The sequence below is a fragment of the Chlamydotis macqueenii genome, chromosome 9 (assembly GCF_036417535.1).
Source record: "Chlamydotis macqueenii isolate bChlMac1 chromosome 9, bChlMac1.mat, whole genome shotgun sequence".
Classification (NCBI taxonomy): Eukaryota; Metazoa; Chordata; class Aves; order Otidiformes; family Otididae; genus Chlamydotis; species Chlamydotis macqueenii.
The window spans coordinates 586747-600714 of record NC_141564.1 but is presented as its reverse complement, the minus strand read 5'-3'; the positions used below and the strand labels follow the sequence as shown (position 1 = coordinate 600714).

Genomic DNA, 13968 nt, shown 5'->3' with positions numbered 1-13968 from the left:
CCCTATAAGAACCAAGTAATCCTATTTGTAGAGGGAATTCCTTCTAAAACAAATTGACAATTTTAAAAGTCAAGTTTACAGCAGTCTAGAAAAGGTTTGGAAAAAAGAAATTGTTTTTTTTAAATACTTCGCATTAAATTTCACACATGGAGCAACACAAAAGAGTTCAACTAAAGAAGGGCCATATGTGGTCTTGGATGCAACCTCTATGGCTTCTCCTCTGGCTAACTTTTAAATGCACAAATATTATTTAAATAAATCATAAATATGAGTTTCCATAACATGAGAGACTACTTTTGAGTCCTGAGAGACATGGAATTAATTTGAACAAACCTAACCAACAACTTGGCAAATTTAAGGAAAAAAGCTTTTATTTGCCCAAGAATACTTAACTACCTTTTTGTGGTTTGAGCCACAAAAAAGCTCAAACCACAGGGGGGGAGGGGGGTTGGACTGGATGGCCCTTAAAAATCCCTTCCAACCCAAACCATTCCTTGATTCTATGATTCTATGAAAGGAACTTCATAGGCCAACACACGTCACAGCGTGATGTGTATGTGGAGCTACTGACCATCCAATATCACTCCTTAGTTTATCCCTTGTACACTGGGAATTTATTTTCCCCTTGAATTCTGCAGTTTTCAAGTTTACAGCTTTATATAAGCCGACTTTTAAAAAAATGCGCTAAAATTATTCAAATGAAAACAAAGATTATTGGTTTTCAGTCTGTAAATGTGCATGTGCAGCAGTGCATGAGATCTCATTCATTCTAACTGCTGCGTCACCCATCAATGAGCATTGCTAAAAAGTACAAAGGAAGCTATAAGCCCCCCAATATTCTGTGGCATTGGTACAATGAAGAAAAAAATCTAGAGCTAAACAAAATGCAATCCAGACACCACGCACTGTTAGGCTGTACAGTCAAACAGTTCCCAGCTGAGTCCACGGGCCGTGCTCCCCTCAGCAGTGTCACCAGAGCTTCTGAAGAGCGAATTTATGGAAACATAGATGGCACAACTAAACCCTTCGGGGTAACCAATTTTTTTTGCCTTCCTACCTTTGTTCAGCTACCTCGTTTGTTTCCACTCCTTCCCCAACGATCAGTGTCACATTTTCCATTCTCTCTACCAAATTTTGTAGTTCTGATGACACTGATACCTCGCCTCAAAAATATTTATCCTGCAGACTATCGTTTTATAATACAGCTGTAGATATTAACCAAGCCATCTGCATCTCAGTGGGTGTTTTCAGTTCGCACTCTGCGATGTTTGATTTTCCAAACGGAATGTGTAGATTCCTATCATTATTCTATACAGACAGAACATCTGCTTAATGTGTTTTACACACTGGAAAGAAAAAAAAAGGAAGTAATTTTAATCTATATATGGAATCTACATATAAAAAAGATTTATAAAACGTGTAACCGTGTGGTACAAACCAGGGATGCAGAGACATTTGTAGCTGGTTCCAACACTGCGACAAATGCCGTGCGCACAGGGATTCAGAGCGCAGAAGTCAATCAGCTGAGCACAGGTAGGTCCTGTAAATCCAGGACTGCAACTGCAGGAGAAGGCAAGTCTGTCTGCATAACAGGTCCCATTGTTCTGGCAGGGAGATGATGCACAAGGGTCTATTTTGTCTTCACAAGAGAATCCTAAAAACCCTAAAAGAAATAAATGGTTTTGATAAGTAAGCACTCTGCTATGCATACAGTTTCAATAACGAGAGCAAGTTAAAAGTAAGACATTGATATGTGTATATTCGTATTTTTTTAATTCTATGAAAATTACAAAAATATAGAGACTTCCTATCTATATTAAACTCTAATTTTACCCACTAACATGTTATGATAAAAGATGTTCCAGGTAGAATCATACTATTACATGGTTAAGGCAGAAAATTGTAAAAAATATCTGTTGAAATCGACAGTGCTTATCCACTTCCCAAAGTGCATCTGGCTAGAAAAGCAGAAGAGATTTTCTAAAGATCAGGAACAGATTAGCCTGGAAAAAAAAAAAAGAAAAGTCAAACCTGATCCTTTTTCATTACTGTTAATGCGTGTGTTAGAACAACAACCTCTAAAGCAGCGCATGAGTTTACTTGAGCTTCAGTAATCTAGAAGAATATTTTTTACAAGAACATGCTCCTCATTAGCAGGAGAGAGAATGATTTATTGAAGCAACACCATGTGGAAATTAGAGGTAAAGAAAAGGATATTCTTGCAAGGGAGTTTTTTTAATCAGATGTAGAAAAGAATAATATTTGAACAAATTGCAGCATAGTGACTCTAGTTGTATCTGTTCACACACATGCACCAAATACACAGTGACATGGTGCATGGGTGTCCTACCCAAAGGCAACTCAGAAAGGTATGTTCAAATCCCAGCACCCTTCCAAATAAAAGAGCAAACTGTTCTTTCCACGCAATTCTGGTATTTTTTGGTGAGTATTATATCCATTTGTAGAGACACTCACTTTCCAGGCTTAAATTTCCCTGGAATGTCTTACGTTGTAGAATGGCTCTTACCATTGCAATACGCTAATCACTGGGAATGAGAAATTAGGAGCAAACCAGGCCAGCCTCCACTCACCAGCCAGCCAGCCAGCTTTACCAGCCTATGCTAACAGAAAGCGTAAACCTCTGCAGTTGTGCATGTCTGACAGACAGAGAGCAGAGCACATCGCCACTGCCACGCGGGAGAGCGTAGCGACACTTCAGGCGCCAAAGAAAATAACACAGGAAAAACTATTCTAGGATTTGAAAAATGTTTAATCAGAAAAAGAGAAAATTATGTTTTTTTTTTAAAAACACACATGCAATTTTGGTTTTTTTTTTTCTAATTATTTGTGGTTCGCATTCAGGGGAGTTAAAATGTAACATCGTTTAGCTGTAGTTCTAGCACTGTCATCATGGGTAGCAAGTCAGGAGCTGGCATTTCTGTAAACAGGCGCATAAGAAATCGATTAATTTACATTTTAAAGGACAAGAAAAAAATCCCCAAACATTTACTAACAGGTTTAAATTCTACAGTTTGTTCCTGATTGATTGATTAAATTTGTGGAAAACCCGGGCTGGAAAGATGTAGTGGACTGAGCGTAGTCTGTCAACTGGACTGAGCCCCAGGACGTGCAGAGCGAGTGCGGGCTGAGATGATCAGCGCAAAGACATTAGAGTTTCCAGTGCACACCAAAAAAGTGAGACCAGCAAAGCAGGTCTGGCAGGGCATGGGCCAGGACCAGGCCAGAGCCCTCTGCCCTCTCCATTTTGCTGTCCTGTGGCTCTGAGCGCTTCAGGGCGTTGTCAGGACCGCCCGCACGCCAATGGCCAAGAGGGAGAGCTTACACCCAGACCCTGTGGAATCCTAAATGAGAGGTCCCTCCTGGAGATGGTAACTGCATAACCATCAGAAACTGAAAAGAAGGGAAACCCTAAAATCAATAATCTAATTCCAGCAACGGTTTGCTGACAAATTTTAAACCCCTGTACTGTTATCATAAAATCCCAGAGAGATTTAAAAGAATCTGCAAGGCCTTTTAACCATTCCCAAGAGGAAACCAGCCAATGAGTCCGGAGCAATCTTCACACTAACTCTGAAACCAGATTAAAAAGCACCAAAGAGATCTGAGGTCGCACGATGACACTAATGCTGCTTTGCTCCAACTCCTGCAATAATCTTCCCTATAAAGAGAAGCTTACTAGCAGATGGCTAATGTTCCAGGCAACAAAGCACTTCCAGAACATACGCAGGTTTAAAATACACTAAAACATGTTGCCCTTGTGCTATCTTTGACTGCACTGTGAAATGTGTTCTGTTGATTCTGGAAGTTCAAATCTTATGTATGAGTTAAATATCAGAAAATACCCAAAACAGATGTAGCTACACATACAAACTGAAGATCTATTATTTTGGCATTTACGAATGTACATTTAAGTCCACAGCAATAAAACGCTGAGAAGAAAAATGAAAATAGTAAATTTAAAAATAAAATTCAGAGGTGTAATGGTTGAAAACAGAATCAAATACTGAAGAAAAAAAAAATCAGGATCATTTATCTGTGGATAAGTCCCTTCCAAACCTAACCATTCTATGATTCTATGAAATACGCCCTGAACTGTTCTTCAGCCAGCACGAGCCCAACCCTGCATCTAGGTCATTGCTGGCAGAACAAGGACATGACTGAAATGTAAAGACTACCAGTGATTTGAAAGATCTGAATGCAAAATTTACCATAGGAATAACACAGAAGGTAAAAGGGAAAGACAATATTAGGAAGGTTTATACTGCTAAAAACCACAATACAATATTTGTGCTGACACAGCCCAGACTACTTGGCTAGCTGTCAAGACGAATACAGTACTAAGTCAGCTGGACTTTATATATTGCTACAAATCGCCAGGGGAATGAGACAAACTAGTTCAGAAAAATGTTTTCAGAGATAGAAAAGCTCTGGATAAACGCCAGATTTCTCACCATGGTGGGATTTTAATTACTTGGCTACTGAAAGCAAGAGAGCCATGTACCAAGGAAGCGAAACGTTTTCTGAAGATACTGTACGGCTGCTTTCGATACAGTTTGCAGTACAACAAACGTGCCTGAATGTTATCTTAGACCTAACTCCAAGAATTACACACATGTGAAAAATTAAATCTGGGAATGGCTAGGACTCAGGATTACAAAACCTTTAGCTTTTAAATACAGGGAGACATATTCAAAGAAATACTGGCAATTTATTACTTTCCCTATAGAAATTGTTTTATGAGGAAATAAAAGATGTCTGATGGTATTTCATCAGAATTCTATAAAGGAAAAAAAGATAGGCATCATAAGGGAACAAGAAATCATTAAAATGTAGTTGTGAGATTCTGATTGAAATTCACCCTAGCTAAGTCTTTACTGATAAAGATGAACCGAGGGTAAAACCATTAAAGCATTAAGGAGAAGTCCATTAAAAATAACAGCAATCTGGGAAGATGCCAGGTAAAAACACTAGATTAGCAGAAGGGACTAGAAACTAAACAACCATAAAAAAATTTAATTAACAACAAAATGTTCTTCAGGTAAATTAAAGTCTCTTATGGTGATATGAAGAATTCTGCATTCTCTGATCACCAGTAACCTTGAGAAATCTTCCACGTGCAACAGCTGTGTGGCCTGGTTTCCTGGAAGCAAGATAATAAATAGGACTGTTGCACGTAAACGTAAAGAAGTTAGAATCACATCTGCAAGATATAATACAGGAAAAGGCTTTAACATGAACAATAAAGGCCAGAAAAAAGCAAAGACCTTGAAACTTAAACTACTCTTAATCCAGGCAAATACCTTCTGTTCTCCCAGTCAATTAAAATCCATGGTGACAATGTGCATTTTCTAGCTGCTATTGCAAATCAACACGTATGACTCACAACTTAGCGTCTTCTATAGCTGTCACGCTCTTTATTTTTTAAACCACAGAAACCACAAGAACAGCATTCATAAACTTACTGCTTTCCAGTATTTCCAGAAACACCCGCAGGTATTGCAGGGCACTTTTGCTCGGTGTGTAGCCTGGGCTGTAGTTACCGCAGCCAGTCAAATCAAACTGTCAATAGTGAAATAAAATCTGTCCTGGAACATGAATTTAAACCCATCTGTATGTTAAACTCCTAATCACAGCATTGTTTTCTCTCTCTCTCCTTCTACCGGATGGCTATGAAATCCATTATTGCAGATGACTGTTTCTCAATAATACATTAAACTGAATGAAAAGATTGCTGCCACTGCTGTTGGAGCAGGTGACCTCTGCATAGAGAAAGTAGCAAAATCCCAGTTTCATGTGGTTGGCCAGCTGAACACTTGCTGTTTTTATCAAAGATTAATGTTTTCCTATAACACTGCATGTAGTTCATCTCTACACATTAAAATTACATGTAACAGAACTTCAGAAACATCTTGCAGTGTAACGTTTCCTTGTTAAAATAATTGATCTGCACTTTGCTGGCTGTGTTCAAACTCACACTCTACTATCAATTTATTTTAATATTATCTTATGAGCAAAATTTTAAAAGCCTCTCCAAATGTTTAAAGTGTGTAAAATATCTAGGGAGAGATATGTACACACGTAAGCACCAAGTACTTCATCCTATCAAGCGTACAAAATCTCCCAGTGTACGGAACAGATTAGTGAGACTGGCATTTCCTCACCACACAGTCAGGCAATTTCCATACACTTTTTTTAAACTTTTAACAAAGATTTAAATTAATTTAATAACTATGTAAGTAAGGATAAGTAGTTTCTCCATCGCTAAAACATTGATTGTAATTGGACTGGCTTACTCCAACCGGCTTTTTTTTTATGTTACTAATTATTATTTGTATATGGAATTCCACTTCAGGGCACTTTGGGAATTTACATAACTTCAGTGACTTACAGAAAATGAAGTAACCAAATCTATAAGCTGATGGGCAGCGCCCAAATCGACTCAAATTAAATGAATTGTTATTACTGTCAATACAGTAGGATGTTATACATTACAGTCAGCGGAAGAAGAACAGAGGAGATATTTAAGAGTGACATGAGTATTTATGGAATCATTCTGAACATAAATTTCAAATACCCACGTTCAGGCTGACAGAGGTTTACTACGGGTAGGTTTTTAGAATGTTTAGGAATTTCTTTGCATGATCATTTGAAGGTAATGTTTGCTAAAGGTATGTTTATTATCATGAAACTTTAAAGAGGATGATCGAAGATCCCCACGCCCTTGTAAGTAAGTACAACATTCTGAACATCCTTTTCACAACAATAAAGAGTCAACATTCTGAACAAATTCTTCAGTCCTTAGCATTGCTTAAGTTTCTTCACTCAAACCTGAGTATAAACTCCAATTTTCTCTTTAGTACAAGTGGCTCAGCAACTTCAGACAGCAGTTTATTTTCTGATACTTCCGACATGAAAATCCACAGTGCATCACATAGGAAACAAAATCTGCAAGCGTAAAGAAATTTTCTTTACTAAGGGACTCTTAAGACAATAAAATTGTCTAAAGAATCATCACGAAATGTTCCTATCTGGTCTAGGTTGCTTTTTCAGTGCCTCAGATCTCATCTTCTGGAAGTTATCACATGCGTCTTTCGTGAGCCACAGACCTTACTTGTGAACAAAATGCACAATCTCGAGATAATTCCTCATTGATTCCATCTCGTCCCTTTTCCTGCCCTCTTTTTCTTTTCCCTTTGGGATATTTTCCATCTTCTCTTATCCTTTTCTGCCTAACCACATCATATCTCCAGGCTTCCAGTTCTTACATACATACAAGCTCCCTGGCCACCTTTCCCCGCTGTGCTGAATTAGCACTACGGAGAGAGGCCCCTTCTCAACAAGCAATTACTGTTCAGCACGGCAGGAGAAGAGCAGCGGAGCAAGAGATCTCACTGAAATTAGAAACCTATCATGTGGGTTTGGTAGGGTTCTTTTTTTTAAAATGGAAGATTTGAGGACATGCTAAAAATAGCAAATCTGCAAGTTATTGCGTCTGCCATTTTCAAACAACTATCCTTTGTTGTATTTACAAAAATAACCAAATCTCCTCAGAACCCAAAGAAAAGCTGTCAAAATATTTTCTCTGTGAAAGGACAATACCACAGAAGAAGGAAGAATCGTGGGAAAGGCAGTCATTAGTAAATGTAGACAATATATTTTGTTAAATCAACCCTTTCTTTCCACAAAATATCTGAATTCCAGAGCTCGTTGGCGCTAGTAGATCTTCCAGAGTAAGATGGAAAAGCAACACCTTTTTACCAAACAAGTCCTTTAGGCTACTCCAGAGCAACCGCACCGGCCCTTGCAGACAGACTGCGTCACCACTGCACCAGCACTCACGCCTCATCACGGTGAGGCCGCACGCAGGAAGCACAGATACGTAACTTCGCTTTTAGAAACAACAGCAATTATTAGGGAGTGAGGGAGAACATTTGGGGCTGCTGTTCAGGCTCACTCAAGAAGAGCAACCACGCAGACAAGAAGGCATTTGTTCCTATAAACCCAAGAATGATTTTTCTCATGTCCAAGGGACTGAGAACCAGACACGGTGCATACAAGACTATTCTTTCTAAGGGAAACAACACTGGGTAGTCCAGACAGTGATCCCTGAAACTTTCCATCCCCTACAGAGGCTTTTTCTACACTGGAAATAACACAACCTAATGGACAAAAAATTATTTTAACAGGAGCTGTACATTTATTTCAGTAAAATGTTTTTCGTGTGTTGCCCCAGTGCTTTTTGTGAGCATGTTAGACATATAACAAAGCAACGGAAACAGCTCTTCCCCTGATTCTGTCCTCGCGTCCTTAGAAACATGGAAATGATACTGGGAGACCAGAAATGGTAACTGCACAGGAAGTTTCAGACAAGTGACCCAAAAAGCACATTTGTCTATCAACAAAGTCTATGAGCAGAGAGGTACTTCTTGAAGCTGCTAAGTAATTGTAATTTCTTTTCTTTCCTCTGGAAGGGTCAAAAAGCACATTATATCCTTAAGGACAGTCCGGAAGCCATAGAAAACCGTAAAAAGACTCCAAGCAGAAAAAAAAGAACAGGTTTGTAACATATAATAAGAACTGAAGTGCTAACAAACCAGAATACTGGGAAACGGTACCCATGTGCCCAGAAGGAAGAAAAGCAAAGCATACAGCCAAAATACTAAGACAGTACAACGACAGTGCCAAAATAAGCACAGTACACAACAGAAACAACTGGAAACTTCTCAAACACAATTATAGATCAGTGGCAAAGCAAGGAGCAGAAGATAAATATTCAAGAAACAACGAGTAAACACACATGAGTAAAACTGAGAAGAGAAAACCGCAAGTAACTTGGTTCTCCTACAGCTGAAAAGCTGTGGTCAATAAGACCGCTACTCGTCAAGCAGCGGCACATCAGATAACCTCCCGTCGCTGTCCTTGGGGAGAGCAGCTATGGAAGGAGATGAAGGGAACGGTTTCCTCTCCCGTGTTCCAGGTCTCCCACATGGCAGAGGGGATGGCGCTGGGCCCTGGGGCCCAGCCAGCCGGTGTGCTTGCCAGAGCAGCCTTGCTGCCTGCAGCCGTGCCAGGGCCTGCGGGCCAGGGCTGCTGGCAGCCCGCCCCGCTCCCGTCCACAGGCTGATTGCTGCTGGCGTGGGCTCCCTGCGCAGGAGAGCGGCCACAGCTCCGCACAGCAACCAGGGCAGTGATGCCTTTCAGCAGGGCACTGAAGAGCTATGCTGCGAGCACCATCTCTGTTGTAGTTCAGCTGCGCTCAGGACCAAGCTACGCAGTCTCTCACTCACTCTTCTCACTCTCCAAGGGAACAGGGAGAGATAATGTAACAAAAAGGCTCAAGGTTTGAGATAAGAACAGGGAGAGATCCTTAAAGTTACCGTCACGGGCAAAACAGACTCGACTTGGGGAAAACTATTTATTTCTTATTATTAATAAAACCAAAGCAGGATAATGAGGAAGAGAACAAAAACAATTTCCCCCCACCCCTCCCTCTTCCCACGCTTAACTTCATTTCAGTTATCTCTATCTGCTTCCTCCCCACCAAGTGGCACAGGGCAGAATAGGGAATGAAGGCTGCGGTCAGTCCATCACACACGTCACTTTACACCGCTCCTTCCTCCTTAGGGAAGAACTCCTCACATTCCTCCCCTGCTCCAGCGTGGGGTCCCTCCCATGGGCCACAGTCCTTCGTGAAACTGCTCCGGCGTGGGTCATCTCTTCCACGGGGTGCAGCCCCTCCAGAACGGCTGTCCCAGCAGGGCCGCCACGGGCCACAGCCTCCTTCAGGAACCCGCCTGGCCCAGTGTGGGGTCCTCCCCAGGCTGCAGGAGGATCTCTGCTCCTCCATGGCCTCCCCGGGCTGCAGGAGGATCTCTGCTCCTCCGTGGCCTCCCCGGGCTGCAGGGGCACAGCCGGCCTCACCATGGCCATCACCACGGGCTGCACAGGAATTCTGCTCAGGAGCCGCATTACTGCTCCCCCTCCTTCTGCACTGCCCTTGGCATCTGCAGCCGTTCCTCTCACCAGAAATCCTTCACAACAGGCAGGCAGACGCCTCTCAGGGTCTCTTCACATCTCATCTCCTCTCCACTTCTTGCAGCTGGGCCAGGCCGAGTTGGGCCCAGTCGGCCGCCCAGCGGGAGGCCAGAGGGTGAGGCCTGGAAGGCCCACAAGGGCCTCCTCTGCCCCTGCTTCTTCACTTCTTTTTTTTTTTCTGTTTTCCCCTTCTTAAATATGTTATCGCAGAGGCGTTATCACAGAACATTCTGCTACCAGGTCATCAGGGGCGAGCACACCAGAGCACGTCACACACAGAAACACATATGGCAGTTCTAAACCTATCAAAAATCCCAGTAGCTATTTTCCCAAGCATTTATTGTTGGAAAGATCATTTCCTGCAAAGCACCTTTAAAGATCCTTAAACAGATTTTCTAAAAAAAAATGCAAGTAAATTTTTGGCCAAGTCTAATAATTCTCACTGAATTTTGCTACCAGTTATAAGGCAAATGGTTTTCAAAATTCTTCCAAATACAAGCTCTGTACTGCTGTCAAAATGTCTGTGTCTGTTTCAGCACAACTGTTAACTGGGTCACTCTTTAAAGCATAACACTCGAGAAAAGCAAGGAATCAATCTAAATAAATTACTAATAGTCGTCATTATTAAGCAAGTGTGTATTACTGGAGCAGTTATCAAAGACTTGTACCCTTAGAGCAAGCATAAGGTGCTGGCAGAAGAAAAACAACATCCACAGATCAAGTAAGAACAGAAATATAATTAGTTCAAGGTTCTAATCTTAATGATAGATAACTAATAGAAGGCTTCATAATTGAGAGCTTTCATTCCTGATAATTTTTTAATGAGCAATTTAGGCATCTGCCATTCCAGTCAGCAAATCGTTACGCAAGCACACACTTCGGCATTGTGGTGTCCTCATTTCACATGGTTACATTTACAGTGTTTACCAATGAGAATCACTGAAAGGCTTTCGTATAGAGAAAGGAGTAAGTGCAAACAGAAAGGAGAATCAATTGAAACTTTGGGGGATTGAAGTAATTCCTTTAGTTTTGAATTATTGCTATTACACACATTTTAGCCAACCGACTCATATGCAGAAATGTGCTAATACTACAAGGGAGGCATCTTTTTTGTCACACATTTAGCGGACAACACAAAAATCAGACCACCACCTACATCTCAGATTCACCTTTCTGACAGCACTGGAGCCTGCTTTCTGCCAGAGAGGTGCCAGAGAACGAGAGGACGCTTCTGCGCCACGTATATGCTGAAACACTAAGCTCTTACCGTAATTCATATACTATTGCTGATTGTACTAGGATTTCTCATCTGGAGTTTTCTTCTGCTAACCATTATGACCTGAGGCACAATTTTTTAAATGTTTAAATATATATATAAATATAACTGAAAATTTAAACCCAGTACATCCCACACAACGCCAGTTTGTATGAGGTACAGGACAGGCCTTTGCTGTTTACCTTCTGGGCACTGACAGCTGAACCCATCGATGCTGGAGGAGCAGGTGCCTCCATTCTGGCACGGCTGCTGGATGCAATGATCGATCTCCGACTGGCACAGCTCTCCAGTGTAACCTACAAAACAGCACACAACAGTCAGAAAATACAGCGAAAATGAGGTTTTATCACCAAGGTCGTTCAAACAGTACCATTAGTTTTCATGAATAAAATTAACCAAAGTCAGAAACAGAAACCAGGACAGTCTTCTAATTTCTTATAAAATGAGATTTCTAATTAGAACTTATACTTTGCTGGAGAAACATAAATAAGTCGTGGAAATCTAGAGATTATATCATTTGTATTTCACCAGCAGCAATATTCCGCCAGCACTAGTATAATGGAGGCTGGCGCTGGGTCCTCATCAGCACCCATATAACAAAAAAGAAATCATTTTTGAATGGTCTGCAAGCGCATCTTGAATTCCAAGTCAATAATCTTTAGAAAGCCTTTAAAACAAGACTCGACATTATTAATTATTTGTGCATATGCTGAGTGACTGTCATTTGCTCCTACTTCTGGGCTTCCAAAAGAGTGTTTATTTTCAGTGGGAGCTGTGAAGAACTGCTCAGCACAGTTGCAAACTCTTACAAATAAGCTCCTGTAAGTTCACAAGCTACAGATTGTGTGTACCATACTGTTTGACCGTAAATTTGCTTTGTTCCATATGTCTGATGTCTGTTAACACATCCCTCAAAAATGAACCCACTTACCAAATGCAATCTGAAAGATTAAACACTCCAAACTTAAATTCCTTAACAAATACCACACATTCCCCTTTCTAATTTTTATTTAGTGCCAAGAAACTATCCCACGTGCATGACTACAGAAGAAACTACACACTACACACAGAGGAATGTTATTTTTTAAAAGGAACTCTATATAAAATTGTACAGATCTGCCATAACAAGCATGTTTCACATAATGGCTGGTTTTACAGACCAGTAAGCCGTGACTGGGTGACACTGTTAATACACTGCTATGAACAGGTATCGAAGATAAAGAAGGTCGTATGGAGGACATGCCTGGACTGGGATTCTGCTTATGCAGGGGAGGAAAAGGAAAAGGAAAAGGAAAAGGAAAAGGAAAAGGAAAAGGAAAAGGAAAAGGAAAAGGAAAAGGAAAAGGAAAAGGAAAAGGAAAAGGAAAAGGAAAAGGAAAAGGAAAAAGAAACCCATAGTTTCATTTTGTCTTATTTTAATTAAATAATTACAATCCTGTAAAAAGAAAAAAAAAACCTGGAAAAAGAAACTTTGTTGTATCTGGATTAATGCCCATAAATCACCTAACCTGGAGAAAAATAATGATGCTGAAAACCAGAACTGTGCGCGCTGGACCAGGATGAGGCACTTGGAGGGGCGTCAGCCTCGCTCCGGATGACTCGTGGTTCCCTATAATTCTAACATAAAATTTACAAAACCAGCAATGAAGTATTATAATAGACTACATCAACTGGAATTCAACGTGCATCCGCAAGACAGTGGTCACAGAAAGCCAGAAATGCTTGTGTTGCTCTGAAGCCCGCTGCAGCAAGCTGACTTTCTGCAATTGGCATTACAGCTTGTAGGAAAACTCGGTCATATTTTATGTCAGCTTTATAAAAATAAATATGTCCCATCTTATTATTATCTACAGGGCATTTTTTTTCCATCTGAAAGAGAATATGATTCGGGAATTTCATAGCAAATATGCCAAAAGTGGTACAAATTAAGAGGTGCTAAGCAATCACCACGGGGGCACAGTTGGCTGAGTATTACAGGATATATTACTCAGTATACACTGAGTATTACACAAATATTATTGCTATTACACAAATCATTACACTTATCACAAATAATTAGTATTGCAAATTATGTATATAAAAGATAGTTTATATAAATTATAAAATATATTATATATTAAAATAATATTTATTACAGCTTATTATTATTATTACTTTTACACAAATTATTACACCTGTTTGTTTTGTGCTGACACTTATCTTGATAACATTTCCTTCTATCAAAATTTGGGAAACACGATCCTGTTCACATACAAAAGTTTCTGAAACTTGCATATGGACACATTTACCATAATTAAACACTTATATTCTGACAAAAAATTTCGTTTTCATGAAATTTGGGCAGCTTTTTTAGATTCATTCTCACATTTCTTCTGAGGTAGGGAATTTTTAAAAAGAAATTTAATCTCATAGTACTTGATGTAGAACATTTTCTAAGATCTCTAAATCAATAAAAGTAAAAAGCACAAATATAATAAATACTTTTTTTCTTTTCTGATTAGAAACTAGTTATCAAAACCCAAAAGAATTCTGAATCAACTGTATTCAACATTACAGTAACAGGAGGGATTGTTCAAACATTTGAAGTTTGTTCCACTCTGATCTTTCTCTTCTCAAACGTAAATCATTTTTTAGTT

The 13968-nt window shown here is 40.0% G+C and overlaps 1 protein-coding gene across 1 annotated transcript in view; it reads right to left on the bottom strand.

Moving 5' to 3' along the window:
• Positions 1-13968, bottom strand: part of DNER (delta/notch like EGF repeat containing) — a 126724-nt gene that overhangs the window by 20443 nt on the left and 92313 nt on the right. Inside the window, exons 7-8 of the mRNA XM_086754214.1 lie at positions 11515-11628; positions 1439-1663 (exon numbers count right to left, since the gene is read on the bottom strand). Coding sequence (XP_086610340.1) covers positions 1439-1663; positions 11515-11628 — 339 coding nt within the window. The remainder of the gene's footprint in view (positions 1-1438; positions 1664-11514; positions 11629-13968) is intronic.